This window comes from Diceros bicornis, chromosome 11, assembly GCF_020826845.1.
Source record: "Diceros bicornis minor isolate mBicDic1 chromosome 11, mDicBic1.mat.cur, whole genome shotgun sequence".
Lineage (NCBI taxonomy): Eukaryota > Metazoa > Chordata > Mammalia > Perissodactyla > Rhinocerotidae > Diceros > Diceros bicornis.
In genome coordinates, this window is record NC_080750.1 from 68,383,803 (window position 1) to 68,406,133 (window position 22,331).

Genomic DNA, 22,331 nt, shown 5'->3' on the forward strand with positions numbered 1-22,331 from the left:
AAAGTTGTTAAGATGCACCATCTTTCAGACACTCTGGATATTCTTTTGGATATTCACCTTTGCTGTTAGTATCATTTCATATCTAAACATAAATAATTAACTACCAAGAGGTAATTAATGGTTTCGGATCAAAACCATTTGGCATGGACCAAATATGCTGATGGACATTTTGGACAGGATCACATTTCAAGGACCTTTTGGCATGAACCGAATGTCTTATGGACAGTTTGGACAAGACCAAATGTCTGCTAATTGATTGCAAAACATATTACCCTCCTAAGATGACAGATTAAATCACATTACAATAAATACCCATATTTCTCTGATATCGATTTATTCCAAGCTACATTTTATACAATGAAATTGTAATAAAGGCCATTAAGATGATCATGAAAATATTTTATTTAATTTTACACATTTCAGGAAAATTTTAATTTGATCACTTTTAATGGTATAAATGAAAGGCAGAACAAAGTGTTAAAGAGCAAAGCCTCTGGAATGAGATAGATTACGCTTCAAATTTTACCTCTAACTTAATGCTACATTTCTTGAATTCAGTGCTAATGAGCTTGGTTTGTGTCCTACAGCCAAAGAGAAGCTATTAAAGGATTTCAGTCAGGTGAGAGACATGCATAATGGTTCCCATCCTAAGTGCTTTTCTCATGACATTTACCAGCCAAGTCCTGGTTTGTCAGGAAATCACAGAGAGATCTTTGTTGCCTTGTCATGATCAAAAAAAGCCAGAGACCTTGGAAAGTATAAGTGCCCAAGATGCCACGTTAATGTTGATGAACAATTTTGGATATTTAAGAATGACCCTTATGATCCGTATCATTTCAACTGCACAAACTGTAAAAAGGAGCTTACTGTTGATACTGAAGAGTTGAGAGGGCAACGTCACTGCTTGCAGTAACTTGAAAAATGGGGCTCCCCATCTAAGGAAGTTACATGTGGGTGATGATACATATGGGTGATATTAAGTGTAGGACTTGGAATGGAAAGGAATGGATAAAGACACTTTTTATAAGCTCTTCTACACTATTTGGTTTTTTTAAACCAAGTATGCATTGTTATCATAAAAATAAAATTTCAAAAGGAAATTAAGGACATTAAGTTCCATATATACATATATTGAAAATGACATTTATGATTATGAGATAAACCAAAGTTACTACCTGAAAGAGTCTCAGAGATTGAAGACTTAAGAGGACTCAGAACTGCAAACGATACAGGAAGAGGTTCTATGTTTTCCTAAAGAAAGAATAAAAACAGTAGAAATCAGACATCCTTAAACCCAGTGAACATATAAATAATGTCCCCAAAAGAAAATAAGGATTCATTTTTGTAGGCAGAATTGTAATAAGCATAAAGATGGGAAATCAATAGAAGATTAAGAGAAAAAAAGTCAAAAAGACATCAAATATAAAAATATATTTTATAATATTTACCAAACATCTTTAATAAAACCACACTTACTAACTGCAAACCACCAAAATAAAAATAAAACTTTCAGTGAAAGTAGCCATAATGATCCACTAATAAGTTACTTTTTTGTTTTATTTAAAATGCCATGTCCTAACTCCTATAAAGTAAATAAGGCAATCCATTAATAAACACAATCTAACATTACAATATTCAAGGGAACTTCAAGGTAAAATAGCAATATAAACCCAGACGTCAAATCTTTTCGTTCCCACATGAGACGATATGGTTTTTCTTAGTCTGTTAACATGAATTACACAGATTGGTTTTCAAATATTGAACCAACTTTGCATCTCTGGGTAATCTCACTTGGTCATGATGTATTATCTTCTTATATATTTTTATGTTAAAGAGGACACTGCACTGTAGTTTTCTCGTGTCTGTCTGGTTATGGTATCAGGTTAATGTTGACATTAATGAATTGGGAAGTATTCCCACCTTCTCAATTTGTTTGGAAGAGTGTATGTAGAATCAGTATTATATCTTCCTTAAATGTTTGGCAGAATTCATTAGTAAAATCATCTGGACATGCAGTTTTCTTTGTGGGCAAGTTTTAACTACAACATAAAGTTCTTTAGTGGATATGGGGCTAATGAGGCAATCTCTTCTTGTGTGCGATTTGATAGTTTATGTCTTTCAGGGAATGGTTCTAGTTTATTTAAATAGTTGTCGAATTTACTGGTATAAAGCTGTTCATCATATTCCTTTATTATCCTTTTAATATCCATTAGAATATGTAGTTATGTCACTTCTCTCATTCCTTATATTGGTAATTTTGAAATTCTCTCCTTTTCTCCTGAATAGTCTGATAAGAAGTTTACTAATACTGTTTTTTTAAAGCATAATCTTTTGATTTCAATGATTTTTCTCTATTGTTTTCTATTTCACGATTTCTGCATTTATCTTTATTCCTTCCTTTCTTCTGCTTACTTTGGCTTTAATTTGCTTTTCTTTTTCTAGTTTCTTAAAGTAAGAAGTTGAGATCATTAATTTGAGATATTTCATTTTGAAATACAAGCTTTAATTTTAAAACATTTCCCTCTAAGCACTGTGTTAGCTGCCTCCCACATTTCTGTTGTCGTGTTCTAGTGGGTTAGAGTTTACAGTGTACATCTTTGACCCCACTCTGTGTAGAGCCCAAGAAGCCCTCTCAGCCTCTCTGGCATGTTATTTTTGTTGTACACTTTACTTACATAAGTTATAAACCAAATACATTGTTGTTACTCCTGCTTTGAACGATTATCTTTTATGGCTATTAATAATAAGAAAAAAAAGTCTGTTATATTTGCCCACATATTTAGCATTTTCAGTGCTCTTCATTCCTTTGTGTAGATGCCGATTTCCAACTGGAACCATTTTCCTTTTGACTAAAGGAGTTCCTTTAACATTTCTTCTAATGCTAACGTGCTAGGACAATGAATTCTTTCAGCTTTCATATATCTGAAAAAGCCTTTATTTTGATAGTTTCACTGGATAGAGAATTCTATCTAGGCTGACAGATGTTTTTTTTTTTGCTCTAAGTACTTAAGCACATCTTTACAAGATGCTGCTGCACTGTCTTCTACGTCTTCTTTAGGTCATGTGTCTTTTCTCTGGCTCCTTTTAGGTCATTATCATTGATTTTAAGCAATGATGTGTCTTTGTGTACTTTTGTGTTTCTTGTGCTGGGAATTTATTGAACTTTAGGATCTGTGGGTTTATAGTTTTATCAAATTGTGAAAATTTTCAGACATTCTTTTTCTTTTCTTTTTATTGCGGTGACATTGGTTTACAATATTGTATAAATTTCAGGTGTACATCATTATACTTCCATTTCCGCATAGATTACATCATGTTCACCACCCAAATACTAATTAGAATCCATCACCACACACGTGCCTAATCATCCCTTTCACCCTCCTCCCTCCTCACTTTCAGCCATTATTTTTCAAATATTTTTTCTATTCCTTCTGATTTTCCCAATCCTTTGGGGACTCTAATTACAAGCATATTATGCCATCTGAAGTTGTCCCAGCTCACCAACTGTCTGCTCATTTTTATTCAGTCTTTTTTTCTCTGCATTTCATTGAGAATACTTTCTATTGGTGCATCTTCAAGTTTGCTAATCTGTTCATTTGCAGTCTCTAATATGCTATTAATCTCATTCAACATATTTTTCATGAAGAGATTGTAATTTTCATGTACAGAGTTTGATTTGGGTCTTTTCTATATCTTCCATGTTCTTTACAAGCTCAATCTTTCTTCCACCTCCTTGAACATACGGAATATAGTTAAAATAACTCTTTCAACATCTTTGTCTACAAATTCTACCACATGTGTCATTTCTGGGTTTATTTCTATTGATTAATTTTTCTCCTCACTATGGGGCATCTTTTCCCACACATCAATTAATTTTTAATTGAATGTCAGACATTTTGAATTTAACACAGTTTGGTGCTGGATAGTTTTATTATTCTTGAGCTTTGTTAGGCAATGCAGTTAAGTTACTTGGATGCAAGTCGGATCCTTTTAAAGCTTGCTTTTAAGCTTTGTTAGTGTTTTAGTCTAATTCTGCTCCACTAATGAGGCAATACTCTCCTGAGTATTTGATGCCTCTGAATTACAAGGTTTTTCTGCTCAGGTTGGTAGGAACACTATTCCTACCCTTGTGTGAGCTCTAGGGATTGCTGCCTCTGCTCCATTTGGGTCATTCTCTCCCTGGCCTCAGGGAGTCTACTCACAAGCATGTGTGGACCAGTACTCAGCTGAAGACTCAAGCAGGACCCTTTGCAGATCTCTCCAGAGCTGTCTCTCTGTGCAGCTCTCTCCTCTCTGGTACTTTGCCCTGTGAACTCCAGCCTCCTTGGCTTGTCCAGACCCCAACTCCATCTTCTCAACTCATGGAAACCGCCAAGCTCCACTGAGGGAACCCCTCCCTTTGCTGCGGCCTGGAAATTCAGCCAAGGCAGTAAGTGGGGGCTCCTGTAAGGCTCACCTCATTTGTCACTCCTCTCTCAGGGATTACTGATCTGTGCTTCCCCACGTTCAATGTCTGAGGACCACTGTTTTGTATGTTATCTCTGGTTTTTCAGCTGTTTCTCATGGGAGTGTAAATTAGGTCCCTCGTACTCCATCTTGGCCGAAAGCAGAATACTCTTATTTCAAAGTATAATAGCAAGAGAGAGAATGAATGAAGGTCCCAATTTAAAATTGGTAAGGAAGACTAATAGTTAATTCTCAAGAGGAAAAATTCAAATGGCCTATAAACATGTGAAAAATGTTCAAACCTCATTAATCAACTAAAATTTTCAAGTCAGCTTTTTCTCCTATTAAGCTATTACCTAGGGCTTACGAAGGTATAAAACCATTTATATTGCTGTGAGTCCAAACTAGTACTCACTTTCTGGATGATAATTTTATCAATATGTACCAAAAAGTTCAAAAATGTTCACATTCTTTAATCCACTAATTCCACCTGTAGAAATTCATCTTAGGGGGAAAAACAGCTTATATTTATAGTATATCAATTATAAGACTGTTGCCCTTTCACATTTTAACACCTCTGAGATCTAAATACATCATACAATTCATGGTGTAATACAGTTTAACTGCCAGCATTTTTTATTAATGCTACACAAAATAACAGCACATCTTACCATCAATAGCATTTAGGGTCCATGAAATATGCTATGTACAAGGAGTCATGGAAGTATTGTTTTAATAGGAGAAAACTGGTAATAAACTATACCTGGAAAAATCCATTAATTTATACCATGACATATCATTTAGTCCCTTTCACGATTTCAAAGCATAATTATTGCTCATGCAAAACAGGTGAGGTCTGATGAAGACATAAACAAGTTTGTTCCACGTTTTTCGCACTTACAAGATTCTCCCCCTTGTCATCAAAATTTGGCTGCGGTAACCGCTCAGGAACTGGGGACTGCTCCAGTAGCAGGGGACTGACATCACTTGAATCCTTTTTACGAACAGGCGTTCCTCCTTTACGCAATGGTGTATTTGCCGGCAAAGATTCGTCAAACACTTCAGGGCTTAGCTCCTCTCCAAAAGTAACTCTCTTCCTCTTCCTCATATTTAGACAGGCCGATACTTTACAATTTTCTTCACCTTCTATAGATAACAAATGGAAATATATTTAAAAATTAAGCTATATTTCTTATCTAAAAGGCATATCCTAGAATCTTTTAACATGATTAGATTTGGCTATTATTTGTATAACATAAAACACAGATTGTAGAGGAAAAAATTCAAAATGGAAAAGATAGGCAAATTTCTAACTAAAATATGTTAACAAATTTTAAAGTAAATTTTGCATTATCTTAGAAGTTTACAAAATTAGAATACCAATTTCCTTTACAAGTTTCACCATTAAGCAAAAATGAATAGATAAAATGGATAGACCAATTCTGAGACTCTCCAAAGAGATTCCATCCCTCCCAACTGTTCTTCATTCCCATGTAATTTCAGAAGCATTAAGGTATTGGCAGATCATTAAAAATACCATATACTAAATCAGATTTTTTTTTTTTTTTTTTGTGAGGAAGCTAGCCCTGAGCTAACATCCATGCCAACCCTCCTCTTTGTTTTTGCTGAGGAAGACTGGCCCTGGGCTAACATCCATGCCCATCTTCCTCCACTTTATATGGGACGCCGCCACAACATGGCCTGACAAGCGGTGTGTTGGTGTGCGCCCGGGATCTGAACTTGGGCCGCCAGCAGCAGAGCGTGCACACTTAACCACTATGCCAGGGGACCGGTCCCAGATCAGATTTTTTTTTAACAAGAAAATGATATCCTCAGGTTCAAAATAAATACGAATTTCTTACCTGCTTTTCGTTCTTTACAACAGTTTGTAAGATTTGAGATTAAACTTGGATGTGTCCCATCGTCACAAAGGTTGTCACAGTGCTCCTGAGCACAGTAAACATCGAGGAATAATTTTACATATATAAATACATACACACAGTCATTAAGAATGGCAACTTTTAAATTTTTCTGCCAAGGGTAGATACTATACTATTGCAGATTACCTTTACTTTCATAATTGTTCTGGCTGAAAACACCATGATATTAGCCACAAAGAAAAACTGGATTCCCTGGATATTACTTCAACAAATAGTATTTTAGGCCAAAATCAAAGAACAGAAATCCGTAATATGGGCTAAATTCATTCCCTCATTTTTGATCTGACAAACAAAGTTAAGGAAAATGTGAGTGGCTAGAATTGTACTATACTGTGACGGTGTCAGATGGGGTAGACCACACATACACGGTCTGAGGTGTAAGAATTACACTAAAACAAGAAAAAAACGATCAAGGTAAATGCTATACCAGGCTGTTTTGTCTTTTAAACATGGGAACCACACCTTTTATAAGTGTACAAATCTCCTGCTTCCATTACTACATTCTTGAGTTGTCCCTCTGAGCTTCTCCACAAGAAGATCACAGAGCAGGCATGTGGTGAGGAAGGGACAGTGTGAACCCTGAACAACAGGGCGGGGCAGGCGTAGCCTGGGGCCGCTGAAGCGAAGCCGGAGAGCCAGGACTGTGACTGTGGGCTGGCTGGGCGTCCCCTCCCAATCCTCACCTGCTCGCCCAGTCTCCTCCTCACCCGCGACCAGCCCTTGCTCTCTACAGCTACTCACTTTCTCCAGCACACGGATTCCAAGAGCATCACCTTCTCCAAGAAACAGTCCTGCCCCTAACAAACCTCCTTAATCAACTATCTCCTACATCAATATTTGTGCAATAAATGAAATTATAACACGTTAAATCATGCTAACTTTTAGATTTATTTTTAATTAAAATCACCATGAAAGTTAGCAAACTCAAACTGTATACACCTACAAACTTTGGGCAGCTTAGTAAAAAGATCATCAGGTGTAACAGTCTTCATACGATTTTTGTGGCAGGACTTGGTGTTTGCTATGCAATATTGTTAATCAATGAGAGTTATATGGATCATTAAGATGCTAAGTCTCTTTGAGGAGAAGATATAACAAATAGAAGACATGAATGAGCATTGCTGTACAGAGATCCAAATCAGCTCTTTAACCAGAAAAAGTGTCAAAACACTTAAAATAACAATTGACCATACATCCATGTAGACAGAGAACAGTCTAGTTCATTTTGGCTCTAGAAACAGATATGTAGGCATAGTTGTATGTTAAAATGCCTATGGATTGAAAAAAAAAATTGTACTTTTCATTTGCTAGGCACTGGTGCTAATTTCACATTACTATCCCACTTATTGCTCAAATTACCCTATAAGGTAGTTACTAATATTTTCCTTTTATAGATAAGGAAACCAAGGTGCAAAAAGGTTAACTAATTTGCCCAGCTCTTAAACCTCAGAGTGAGGATTTGAAATCAGGCCCTCTGACTCCAGAGCCCATCCTCTCAGCCTTTCACAGTGATTACAGCCCACCATGGATTTTAACATCCGATTTATCTGGGTTCATTCAACAACCTCAAGCCTAAGATTGTATAAAATGGGGCTAATACCTTTCTTGGAGCACTACTGCTGCATGTACATGACACACGCCTGAACTGTGCACAGGAGTATTCAACAGACGCCAGATGGTTCCCAATGACCTCCTCTTCTCAGACCAACTGAGCTTAGAGAAAGAAGCCTGCCCATACAAGAGCATCTCTAAGACCAAATATTTTAGGTGGAAACACTTAACACTCAACTCATTAATAACTAAGAACTTTTATAAAACACAGTCTACATATATTAAATCCTACATACTATATTCCATACTGAATTAAAAAAAACAAAACAAAAAGAAAACTCTGCACAGTGCTATTAAGTGAGAAAAAGAGGGAAAAAAATTAGGGTGGCACATTTCCTTTTAAATCGGTATGACATGTAACATTTCCAAGGTATTGCTTTGAACCAAAATGAATTTTTATTCACTTTGCTTTAGGAAATGTAGCTCTATACTTACCTGGAGGCTTTCTAGACATAGCTTAAGAGAAGGTTTCTTCAGCACAGAACGCAGAACGATGGTCTCAGAGGACGGACTGTCCCTTCTGCACAGTGCAATGACCGGTGACCTGACTTCAGGAGCTGTATCTGTGCTCACTTGTGTAAATTTGTCAAGTGAAACAGCATCGCATGATCCTCTGCCCTCTACACAGTCAGCAACCTTGATTCCTTCCAAATAAACAGGTAAACATGAGAAGTGGGAGACATCTGAACCAGTCTGTTCTACACCAAAAATATTATGTATCTGCAATGGGAATAACATGCTATTAAAAAATTCAACTCTAATATATTCTTCTTAGGGAATAACATCTGGGATTTCACTTGGAAATATAAAAAGACAGAGACGTGGCACTGGTCACAGCTTTGAATTCAAATCTAACTACTGAGAGTGAAGGTAAGTAAGGCATTTTGGCTCTTATGGAAATCTAAGAAGGTATCCTTAGGTATACCTAAGAAGGTATCTGAATCAGCTATTAACTGTTAGTCTGCCTCTACTCATGACACCTATGACTTGCACCATACAACTAACCTGAGCCAGGCAGTAAATAATGACTTATTTTATTGCTGGAGTAAGAGGCATTTCAGCACGCAAGGGTGGTGGGAGGGAGAAGATGGGATGCTGACGAGAAAAATTATCAAATCAAAACATAAACACACTGTATGTGCTCCAAAACAAGGCAGCCCTCCTCCCCTCTCCCAAATTCTTTCTCACAAGAGAGTACTGTTAAATGATCAACATTTAACAAATATATATATCAGGCACTTAAGATGTGACAGGCACTTCTACAGGGGCTAGAGATACAACGATGAACAAAACATACAAAGCCCCCATACCGTCAGAGGACAAACAGACAACATAAAATATAGTACGTGGGAGGGGTGGCTGTAAAAGGGTAGTATGAGGGATCCCTGTGATGGCACTGTTCTATATCCTAACTGCAGTGTGGTCATATGAATCTATACAGGCGATAAAGTTACAGGGAACTAAATACACACACAAATGACTGCATGTAAAACTGGTAAAACCTGAAAAAAAGTCAGTGGATTTTTATCAGTGTCAATTTCCTGGTTGTAACAATGGATTACAGCTACGCAAGATGTTACCACTGGGGGAAGTTGGGGGAAGGGTATACTGGAGGTCTTTGTATTATTTCTTACAACTGTATGTGTATCTACCATCATCTCAAAAAGTTAAAAAAATGTATATCTAACAACAAGTAGTAATACTGCTATTAAAAAAAATAATGTAGAGATAAGGGGACAGGGTATGATACAGTAGGAAGAGGGTGTTGCTGTTTTGGAGTGTTCAGGGACAGCTTACTCAGCAGGCATCTGAATAAAGTGAGGAAGCGAGCCTCACTGCACACACGAAGAAGATTACACACGTGAAGCCAAGTGCAAAGACCTGAGACAGGAATGTATTTGGCATACAAGAGACAGGGCAAGGCCAGTGTGACTGAACCCAGAGTGAGCAAGGAGAAGAGAGCTAAGAAATAAGTTCAGAGAGAAGGCTAAGGACTAGGTCAAGTAAGGCCCAGCAGAAAGGACAAAGACTGGATTCTGTTCTAAGTATCCTGAAAAGCCAATGAAAGATTTTAAGAAGGGGAATGACCTAGCGTGACTTGCATTTTAAGAGAAGCTTGCTGGCCACCATGTAGAAGACTCTAAGAAAGGGATGGGACAAGGGTGGAAGCAGGGAAATCACTTAAGAGGACAAACAAAATAGTCCAGGCATGAGAAGATGATAGCCTGGACCTCAGCGACAGTCGTCAGGAGGTGAGAAGTGGTTAGACACTGGATATATTTTGAAGATAAGGCCAACAGCATTTGTTAATGGGAATGGAAGTTTAACCTGAAAAAGGCAGGTGTCAAGTTAACTCCAAGGTTTCTGGCACAAGCAATTAGATGAATGGTAGTACATATCGTTTACAGAGATGAAGAAAATGGAGATGAGCAGACTGGGGAAGGGAAACTAATCAAGACCTGTTTGAGTGTGATTAAGTCTGAGATGTTTAATAGACATCCATGTGGAAATCAAGAAAGGCAGTTGGGCACTTATGTTGAGAGTTCAGGGAAGAGGCCGAGGACAGATATTTAAATTCTGAAGTCAACAGCATATAGACGGTATTTAATGTGAGAATGCCTGCAATCACTAGGGATCGAGTATGGAGGGAAAAGGTCCAAGTGCTGAACCCGGGCAGTCAAACGTTTAAAGGTCAGGATGGAAGAGGAGGAACAAGGAAAATAACAAAGAAGAAATGGTCTGTGAAACAGGGCAAACGAGAGAATGGTGTCCCAATGCACAGTGAAGAAACTGTTTGTCACAGGAGAGCACAGTTGGCTCTGTCTGGGATGCTCCTGAGACCTCAAGGAGAGGAACATACTGAGAATGACTACTGGGGTGGCAGGGAGGTGGCTGCTGCTTACGAAGGCCTGTTTGGAGCTGGATCAAGAAAGAGTGGGAGGCAAGGAGACAGAGTACAGCTTGCTCTGAAAGGAAGTTTTGCTACAGAAGAAAGCAAAGAAATGGAGTTCTGGCGGGAGGAAAATCCTGGGACAAGGGCAAGTTTAAGATGGGAGATAGTACAGCACATTGTATGTTAATGGGAAAAATGAACAATTCAGAAAAGAAAGGACCTCTTAGACAGAAGGTTCTTGAAAAGGGAGGGGGCCACACTGAAAGGCTGGCCTTGGATCAGAGCACTGAGACTCTACTGTAACAGGAGGAAAGGTGGAGTACACTTGCCCAGAGATGCAGGAGAGGTTGGTGGTGGAGGATCAGAACATTTGCTTTCGTTCTCTTGGTGACATAAGAAGAAAGGTTCTTAACTTTACTGAAGAAGCCAGTGACTGCAAAGGGGCACCAAGGGAACTTGATCTCAGTCGCCCAGGAGTAGGGCTGCCAGATTTAGCAAATAAAAATGCAGGAGATCCAGTTAAATTTGAATTTTATCTCATTACTTATGCATATTGTTGTTAGTGCCGTCGAATGAATTCCGACTCCTAGCCACCCTGTGGACAGCAGAGCGGTACCCTGCTCGGCCTTTTTGCACCATCCTCTCACCTTCCAGCTGTATGTCAGACTATTCATATGGTTTTCATGGCCTATTTTTTTGGAAGTGGGTGACCACGTCCTTCTTCCTAGTCTATCTAGTCTGGAAGCTCTGCTGAAACTTGTCCCTATGGGTGACCCTGCTGGTATATGAAATCCCGGTGTCATAGCTTTCACCATCATAGCAACATGCAGCCACCACAGTATGACAACCACAGACAGGTGGTGTGGTTCTCTGACTGGGAAATGCACCTGGGCCGTGGTGGTGAGGGCACCGAATTTTAATCACCAGACCACCAGGGCTGGCTTATGCATATGCACACCGACATAAAAGAAAAATAATGCATGAGACATGCATATACTAAAGAATTATTTGTTTATAAGAAATAACTTATAAGTATCTTAAAAAAAAGAAGCAAGGGAAGGAGGGCTGGAAGCTTGATGGAAAAGAGAAGGTGTGATGGAGGGAACTGATGAAGAACACAAAACACTGCCAAGCAGCGCTGAGGCCCACCTGAGATGAAAATTTGGTTAGGCTGTCAACGTGCAAAGTATTTAGATATATGTGGGGCAGGAATACAGTGGGTAGAGAGATGCATCGAGCTGGGTTTCTGGCCAGATGGATAAAACAGACGATAACGGAAGATAACAAAGGGATCATGTAGGCTCTCCTCTCCAAGCTCTCCTTTACCTAAGTATTTTCTATCCCACTTTGTAAGATCTTTTCACTCTTCCTAAAGGTGCCCTGTCTGAGATATAATGCCCTCTGAGGTGCCACCAGATAACCAGTTTAAAACACTGGAATCAGCACCAGACTCCCTTAATCAAGGCCCCGTCACCGAAGGCAGATTTGTCTTTCCCTGTCTTGTACAATGTTTCTGCTTAGGGCCTAGTGAGCGGTTAAAATGGGATACGCTGGCTTTTGTTGTGATGCTCCCACTTAAGACAGATTCTACAGGGAGATGTCTGGTATGATGACAGTTTTTAATGACCACACTTCATACTGTTAAAGAATATGTCACTCCTAAGACAAAGTCCTGTGTCAGTGAAGCAAGAGAATTGGTTAAGAAACGCCTATTTCATCTAGATACAAACTCAGAACCCAGCTCTGAGCCTCATCCATCCATCCATGACGGATGATTAAAATTAAGAAGTCAGAGCAGACGTGCACTACAAGAAATGCCAAAGGAAGTTCTTTTTCAGGTTGAAGGGAAATGACACCAGAGGGAAACTCAGATCTTCAGGAAGGAATGAAGAGCTCCAAAAATGGTATCTATCTGGGTCATTATAAAAGACTATTTCCCTCAAATACACATGGTTGTTTAAAGCAAAAAAAATATCTTGTAGGGTTTAAAATGAAGATAAATATAATATAGATGACATCTATAGTATAAAGGACCATAAAAGACATGAGTGGGTGGAGAGAAAATAGATCCATACTATTTGTAAATTTTCTGTTATTTTACATGAAGTTATACAATATTAACTCTAAGAAGACTGTGAAAAGTTAAGAATGTATATCACAATCCCTAGAGTAACCATTAAAAGAAAAAGACACAAAGAGATAGTCTAAAAGGTAATGAGCAGGGGCCGGCCCCAAGTGTAAAGGTTAAGTGCACACGCTCCACTGCTGGCGGCCCAGGATCAGATCCCTGGCGCACAACAATGCACCGCTTGCCAGGTCATGCTGTGGCGGCATCCCATATAAAGTGGAGGAAGATGGGCACAGATGTTAGCCCAGAGCCAGTCTTCCTCAGCAAAAAGAGGAGGATTGGCGTGGATGTTAGCTCAGGGCTGATCTTCCTCACACACACACAAAAAAAGGTAATGGGTAAATGTATTTCAAAAAAAACACAAACCCAAAAAAGACACAAAGAGGGAAATGAACAAAAAAAACAGAGAGAACAAACAGAAAACGTATGATAAAATGGTAGATTTAAATAAAATCATATCAATAATGATTTGAAAAGTAAATGAGCCAAATACTCCAATTAAAAGACAAAGATTCCCTGAATGGATAAATAGGCAAGACCCAACTACATGTCTACAAGAGTCTTATTTTAAAGACACAGGTACGGGGCCGGCCCCATGGCGTAGCGGTTAAGTGCGCGTGCTCCGCTGCCGGCGGCCCGGATTCGGATCCTGGGCGTGCACCGAGGCACCGCTTGTCAGGCCGTGCTGTGGCAGCATCCCATATAAAGTGGAGGAAGATAGGCAAAGATATTAGCCCAGGGCCAGTCTTCCTCAGCAAAAAGAGGAGGATTGGCATGGATGTTAGCTCAGGGCTGATCCTCACACACACACACACAAAAATAAAGACACAGGTAGGTTGAAAGTAAACCCAGTATCTTAGTGGTGACTTTCATTCAATACAAGTATACTGATTTTGGGAAAGGCTAAGTAAGTTTTGAATGCTGGTCCCTTTTTATACACTTAAAAATCAAAAAAATGATGTGTAGTGTTTTCTTGAACAAAATACCTTTGTTAATTTGTTCAAAGATCGCATTCTTTGTAACAGATTCTCTCAGCTTGGAAATAGTTCACTAATTCTTATTGGTAGCAGTTCAAAGAAGAAAATGTCATCTCTGACATCATAAGAATTCTGAAACATTTCTACTAGACCATGAGCTCTTAAAATGCAGGGAACTATTTCCGTTTTCCCTAATCTTAGTATACAGGTACACCAACCCCAGATGTCTACTGAACAAATGTTCCAACAGGTGAACTGGCACATGCACTAAGGAAAAATTACATACTTACCACCTGAATCCTCCGTGAGTTCTGGAAGTGGAACAGACTCTTCAACTAACCATCCAGACTGTGTTAAACCAGATTCAGAAGATTTCTTGGGAAAAAAAATTTAGAGTAAATAAATATTAAATCTTATTACTTACAGGATTGTTGGTATCTTTATAAAGATTTGAATAAGCACTACACATTATTTGGAAATCTGCTGTTAAACCAATCAATCAATCACCTTCATTATCTAGTTAATTGTTACAAAAGTATAGAGGAATCTAACTAAAAACAGAGTATTCATTGTAACTGCATCCTAAGCGTTCTACTGAACAATTTTCAGTTCCCTAGGAAAAGTTTACAGGACACTTCTTTGTTGCCTTAATGTTTAAGTCTAGAAAACTGTGTTAACTGCTTACTTTAAAGAAGAAACTCTCAAAATAACGAAAACTGTTATATAATTACTAATCAAACAAGAAAAGAAAACAATAACTAAGACAGGAGAACCATTAATGGCTAGGATAGAAAATACACTCATTAATGTGGAAACCATTTCTAAATCATGATGTATGTCCATACAATTAATCAAAGTTCTGATAAGAAACAATTATCATTGGCTCTGTCAGATGACGATTTCACATTAACTAGAATAAAGCAGAGGGAGCAGAGATGATGACTTATTTGCAACTCAGATACAAATGAAATCTACTGGACTCCGAAGAATCTTTAATGACTATCAGACATTTATTATGCTGGTCCAAATAAGATCAACAGGACATGTACTGGATCTGTGTGACAGAGAAAGTACAGAGAAAAAAGTCTCAACTCTAATGGCTTTCAACTCTAGTGTCTCCTCTCATGAAAGAAATGGGAACCTGCTGCATTAAACCAGAACCAACAGCACGAAGCAAGCAAGTCAGTCACGAGAGAACCAGCTCCCTGTCTACATTTGAGTGAAGGTCAAGGATCTTCAACTGTATTATTTCATTCACGTTAGTTATTGTCTTTTGATAAATCTTGATGGGCTTTAAGGTAGTTATAAGCAACAAAAATCCCTACAGCTACTTGAAAGAAGTGAGCAGAGCAAAGAAAAAATTGATAAATAGCATCCTGCTTCCCAGTCAGTATTAAACCAGTGAAGGGCAGCAAGGCAGAAGTGCAAGACCCTCAGCCCTGAGGGATACAGCCCATATCTTAACTTCATCTCATTTACCAGTTATGTGTAAATGATATGCTCATATGCCTGCCTCCCCCAACAGACAAAGAGCTGTTCATGCAGGACTGTGACTTTCCCATTGTTGTACCATCAGCATCCAGAACAATACCTCGAAAGCAGAAGACCACAAGGCTTAATTTTTTCACAGTCTTTTTCATAATTAAAAGCAACATATTAATCAAACTGTCTCTAATAACCAATAAGCCAACCAACAAAAACATTTAACAAGTAGGAAATACACACACACACACACACACACGCAATTTAAAACTCAGCTACAATACAGCAGTACAAAGTACTCTAACTGCATACAGTCTTGACAGTCTTACAACTAACTGCCTAGCCAGAAAACCAAAGCTTCACTTTCCTATGTTTCCAGTAAGTGGATTACCTCAGAGAGATCTGCAAGAGAAGTTTCAACAGCGCACATTCTGCCTGCATCGGAAGAAGTAGCAATACTGACTATCTGGAGACCAACTGTACCAGTTAGATTTTCATCAGAGGTGCTCTGAGAGGATATTCTCCGACGTTTGGACGATGACTTTGCAAGGAACTCAGAGAGCTGACATTCACCAACATTTTCCTTTTTGGCTATATATGCAAAACAAAAATAACATAGGCATAAATATTTTTTTTTATAATATCATTTTAAAATGTATACATCATAATAATTTTAGTAAAATTTAATGATTGAGTCTAAATACTTTATCAATAAAAAGAAAAATCCAGTACTTTCTTTAATTCAGAAAAGGAAATCTAACTAAAAGGCAAGAGAACATAACTACTAAAAAGACGATAAAAATTTAATTTTTAGAATTTTTTCTAGACTTTAAAATGTACAAAGATATGCTAAAATACATTTGCATTTCTGATATAGCATCTCATCCTATTTTTAAACTTACAATGAAATCTTTTCTTTTGAACATTTAAAGGATGTGAATTATGTTCTAATACTAATTCTGCTCTGACCGTGTATTTTATGAAAAATACAGGCACATGTGCCTCAGTTCTTCCTGGCTACAAAAAGGGAATTTAATCATCTGCAGAATGATAGTAATCATGTAAATAAAATATGTTAAAACTCAGGTAAAAAATCGGAAAGTAGTATTAAGTTACAAACTACAAATACAAATGAGTACACTGGCATGGGTCATGACCTGTGGAGGTCGATGAACTGGACTTGTCTTGAGCAACAGAGCACTGCACACGAGGAGGTGCTGAAATGGACTTGAAGATGGTTCAAGAAACCAAAACAAAATCATCTGGAACCTTAGGGCGCAGACCACGAGAGGAATGGTTATGATGATTACAGTAAGGACAAGATTTTGTCTAATTCTGGTGTTGGAAATGCTTTGTGATTGAAAAATCAGAAGTGACAAAAAAAATAACCAAATGATTTACAACCTAAAAGTTATTGCAAAGAATATGGCAGGCTATTAAGATGTCAGATTAGATATATCTGTTTATAATATCAGAGCTGGGTGCTTGCTATTCATATAAATGCTTGCGAAACTTAATAATCCTCCTCTAAAAATCAAGGTTTGTACACTCAAATTTGCCACATGCCCTATTCTAAAGATGAAATGAACTAACCAGCCCTGACATTTTAACCCTTAAAACTTAATTGTGGCCATGTGGAAACGTAGGCTCAGGAATGTCTGATATCAGAGTTTTTCCAGAGAAACCAGAAATCCAGATTTTTGTGTGAAATGTCCCAAATTTTAAATGTTAGTCTCCATTTAAAAATACAGCTCTGCTCAGAAAAGACTACTTTCACACTGTGGAACTAAATCTTTTTTATATCTCAGTGGCCTGTCTGAATAAACACAGAAGTCCAAATGGACTGAAATCTTTCTACTCACTCAAGCCTGTTGTCTTGAACTCTCCTTCTGCCTCTGAGAATTCAGGACAGTCAGTCATTTTCTCGTTTTCCTTTATGGAGTGAAAAGCCGATTGGAAAGCAGATATTCGTTCTCTTAAAGAATTAACATTTTGATATAGTACAGGGCTGCCCTGTTAAAATACAGAGACATACAGGGTATTATAAATCAAATCAAACATAGTTTCTATATTCTAGGTCTATAACCATTGAATCCAAAACTAAATACACAAAGGCTTCTTGGAGATCAGAGGTAATAAAGTAGTGTAGCAGAGCCTCTTCTCCCTTGAATCACACATCTGTGTGAATTTTCGGTGTGTTGCCATCATCTTAGTTTCTCCTCTGCTCCTCGCTCAGTTTTTAACCTGAGCAAAGAGGAAGAGCTGTGGGCTGGCCCCGTGGCTTAGCAGTTAAGTGTGGCGCTCCAATACTGGCGGCCCGGGTTCGGATCCCGAGCGCGCACCAATGCACCACTTCTCTGGCCATGCTGAGGCCGCGTCCCACATACAGCAACTAGAAGGATGTGCAACTATGACACACAACTATCTGCTAGGGCTTTGGGGAAAAAAAGGAGGAGGATTGGAAATAGATGTTAGCTCAGAGCTGGTCTTCCTCAGCAAAAAGAGGAGGATTAGCACGGATGTTAGCTCAGGGCTGATCTTCCTCACAAAAAAAAAAAAAAAGAGGAAGAGCTGTGTGGTATGTACAGATGTAGATGTGCAGCTGTAGGCTGGTCAACACTGATACTGATGAGTCCAAGGATCAGACAAGAAAAGGTTGGAGTGTGTGGAAAATACTTTAAAAAAGCACCAGATAAAATGTATCCCCAGTTACTTGGGGACTAAAAAACTCTAGGACTCTTTCTGAGGGGGCTTAAGGACCCTCTTTTATAACTTAGAGTCCATAACCTGAGACAACCTCAGTGAATCAAACTTGAAGGGGAAAGAGGTTTAGCACAAAAACGTTTGAGAGAGGCCAGTCTAAGAGACTATACGGACAACACAAGAAAGCACTGAATCCTGGAGATGGGGCAAGGAAGAAGGGACAGGAAGAACCTGCCTATTTGAAACTTTTACCAAAGGTTTGCTAAAAATATCCAGTGAAAATCATCTGCGTGACACCTCTGTGACATGCAGGTCTCAGCATACTTAGTTTAACCCAAGATAGTCTCATTACTCATTTCCATCCATACACACCCTCTCCCCAGGAGGCCAGAACAAGGCACAGATGTTCCACAGTGGCTCAGATACCCACCCTCATATTTACCCTCTCTATTTTGGCCCTCCCCAGCTAAATTTTCCTGATTTCATGGGATGTTACTTCCTCAGAATCGAAAGCCAGCCATTCACTAAAACTACAAAGCCAAATAGTTAGATGGTCTAAGCACAGGAGCTCTCTGGAAACTCTGGTAACAGGGTTTCAGCCAAAGAGTCATCAAATGAAACTGATACTACCAGGGATAGTAGTGCCAGATAAATGCAAGGACAGTCATGTGTTGTTTAATGACAAGGATACATTCTGAAAAACGCATCATTAGGAATCCCATTAGGTGATTTCGTCATTGTGCGAACATCAGAGTGTACTTACACAAACCTAGACGGTATAGCTTACTACACACCTAGGCTGTAAGGTACTAATCCTATGGGATCACCATTGTATACGTGGTCTGTTGTTGATTGAAACGTCATTATGTGGAGATGACTGTAATACACAATTTAACAGTTCCATAAAATTTATCCATAAAATAAATTACTGATTAAGTTCTCTATACAGGTTCCCTTTTCTCCCTCTCTTTTTTATTTAGACTAACATATTTCCACTGATTTGGAGCTGGTAGCAATATAAGAAATTAAACCAATAGGTAAAAGTAAGGTAAAAAATTACCTCCCTTTAAGATATCATATGGAGAAAAAAACAGTTAAAATCTTGAAGGCATGTTTGATGGTGAATCTGCTCACACACTTGATTCCATTCCCACTTAAATACATTCATAAAGCAAACTCTGTTACATAATAACAGAATATTTTAAATTCAAATATGGTTGATGATGTAAACCTTTATGACATAAACAACACATAACACTCATAAAAAGTTGGTAGTCAACTCTTATCTATATGAGATATGGAGAAAGAAAGGGGTTATCCCAAAGTCATCTAATTTACCTTGAATGTGCTTTTCTGGTACTCATATTTGAACATGGTAGGGGTAGGAGTAATGTCCTAGGAATTTGGAGCACTTTGAAATGCTGCCTAAAACAAATTAAAGGTGCCCTAGTCAAAATTGTTTTTTCTTTATTTCCTGATGGAGAACAAGAATACACAAAGTAAATGAAACGTTCAAAATGTACTGCTTTTTTGGTCAACGAAGAAATCGGAAGAGAAATCAACAAATACCTGGAGACAAATGAAAATGAAAATACAACATACCAAAATCTAGAGGATACAGCAATAGTAGTATTAAGAGGGCAGTTCATAGCAATACAGGCCTACCTCAAGAATAAGAAGAATCTCAAATAAACAGTCTAACATTAAACCTAAAGGAACTAGAAAAAGAAGAACAAACGAAGCCCCAAATCAGTAGAAAGGAGGAAATAAAAATCAGAATGGAAATAAATGAAATAGACTAAAAAGACAATAGAAAAGATCAATGAAATGAAGAGCTGGTTCTTTGAAAAGATAAACAAAATCTTCAGCTAGATTCACTAAGAAAAAAAGAAGGCTCAAATAAATAAAATCAGAAATGAAAGAGGAGAAATTACAACAGATACCACAGAAACACAAAGGATTACAAGAGAATACTATAAAAAGCTATATGCCAACAAACTGGATAACCTAGAAAAAAATAGATGCATTCTTAGAATCATACAACCTTCCAAAACTGAATCAAGAAGAAAGAGAGAATCTGAATAGACTGATCACTAGTAAGGAGATCAAAACAGCAATCAAAAATTTCCCAAAAAAACAAAAGTCCAGGATCAGGTGGCTTCCCTGGCATAGTCGACCAAACATTCTAAGATTTAATACCTATCCTTCTCAAACTCTTCTAAAAGTTGCAGGAGGGGACACTTCCTAACTCATTTTATGAGGCCAACTTTTCCCTGATACCAAAACCAGACAAGGACAACACAAAAAAATAAAATTACAGGCCAGTATTGCTGATGAACATAGACAAAAAAATCCTCAACGAAATATTAGCAGATCAAATACAACAATACATTAAAAGATCACACACCAGGACCGGCCCAGTGGCATAGCGGTTAAGTGTGCACTCTCCGCTGCGGCGGCCTGGGGTTCAGATCCTGGGTGTGCACTGATGCACCGCTTGTCAAGCTATGCTGTGGCGGCATCCTATATAAAGTGGAGGAAGATGGGCATGTATCTTAGCCCAGGGCCACTCTTCCTCAGCAAAAAGAGGAGCATTGGTGACAGATGTTAGCTCAGGGCTAATCTTCCTCATTAAAAAAAAAAAAAAAAAAAAAGATGATACACCAAGTGGGATTCCAGAGATCCAAGGATGATTTTTTTTGTGTGAGGAAGATCAGCCCTGAGCTAACATCTGATGCCAATCCTCTTTTTTTTTTTTTTTTTGCTGAAGAAGATTGGCCCTGAGCTAACATCTGTGCCCATCTTCCTCTACTTTATATGGGACACCACCACAGTATGGCTTGACGTGCAGTGTGTTGGTGTGCGCCCGAGATCCAAACCTGAGAACCCCAGGCCACCAAAGCGGAGCACACACACCCACTTGCGCCACTGGGCTGGCGCCTACAAGGATGATTAAACATCCACACACCAACCAACGTGATACCCCACATTAGCAAAATGAAGAATAAAAATCACATGGTTATCTCAATAAATGCAGAAAAAGCATTCGACAAAATTCAGCATCCATTTATGATTAAAAACTCTGAATAAAACGAATATAATAAAAAAAGAAAAAAAGAAAACCCAAATATAGTAGGAAAGTACCTCAACATAATAAAGGCCATAGATGACAAACTCACAGCTAACCTCATACTCAATAGTGAAAAACTGAAAGCTATCCCTCTAAGAACACAAACAAGACAACAATGTCCACTTTTGTCACTCTTATTCAACACAGTATTGAAAGTCCTAGCCAGAGTAATTAGGCAAGAAAAATAAAAGGCATCCAAATTGGAAAGGAAAAAGTAAACCCGTCACTACTTGCAGATGACATGCTATTACACACAGAAACCCAAAAGACTCCACCAAAAAACTATTAGAACTAATAAATCAGTTCAGTAAAGCTGCAGGATACAAAATCAACATACAAAAATCAGCTGCGTTTGTATACACTAATAATAAACTATCAGAAAGGCAAATTAAGAAAACAATAGCATTTATGATTATATCAAAAAGAATAAAATACCTAGGAATAAATTTAATCAAGGAGGTGAAAGACCTGTATACTGAGAACTATAAGAAATTGATGAAAGAAATTGAAGACAACACAAATAAATGGAAAGATATTCTGTGTTCATGAATTGGAGGATCAATCTTGCTAAAGTGTCCCTACTACCCAAAGCAATCTATAGATTTCAATGCAATCCCTATCAAAATCCCAATGGCATTTACCACAGAAATAAAACAATCCTAAAATTTGCATGGAACCACAAAAGACCCTGAACAGCCAAAGTCAAAGCAATCTTGAGAAAGAAAACCAAAGCTGGAGGCATCACACTTCCTGATTTCAAACTATATTACAAAGCTATAGTAATCAAAACACTATGGTATTGGCATAAAAACAGACCCACAGATTAATGGAACAGAATAGAGAGTCTAAAAATAAACCTATGCATATATGGCCATTTAACTTAGAACAAAGGAGCCAAGAATATACAATGGGGGAAAGGACAGTCTTTCCAATTAAATGGTGTTGGGAAAATTGGACAACCACATATTAAAGAATGAAACTTGACCTCAATCTTGCACCATACACAAAAATTAACTCAAAA

At 38.1% G+C, this 22,331-nt stretch overlaps 1 protein-coding gene across 8 annotated transcripts in view; it reads right to left on the reverse strand.

Annotated features, from left to right (window-relative positions):
- Positions 1–22,331, reverse strand: part of CDCA2 (cell division cycle associated 2) — a 49,042-nt gene that overhangs the window by 17,682 nt on the left and 9,029 nt on the right. For all 8 annotated transcript variants that reach the window (XM_058550489.1, XM_058550493.1, XM_058550492.1 and 5 more), the window contains 7 exons: positions 17,340–17,490; positions 15,869–16,068; positions 14,286–14,370; positions 8,433–8,641; positions 6,309–6,393; positions 5,348–5,592; positions 1,176–1,251 (listed from right to left, as the gene is read on the reverse strand). In XM_058550489.1, the coding sequence (XP_058406472.1) occupies positions 1,176–1,251; positions 5,348–5,592; positions 6,309–6,393; positions 8,433–8,641; positions 14,286–14,370; positions 15,869–16,068; positions 17,340–17,490 (1,051 nt within the window). The remainder of the gene's footprint in view (positions 1–1,175; positions 1,252–5,347; positions 5,593–6,308; positions 6,394–8,432; positions 8,642–14,285; positions 14,371–15,868; positions 16,069–17,339; positions 17,491–22,331) is intronic.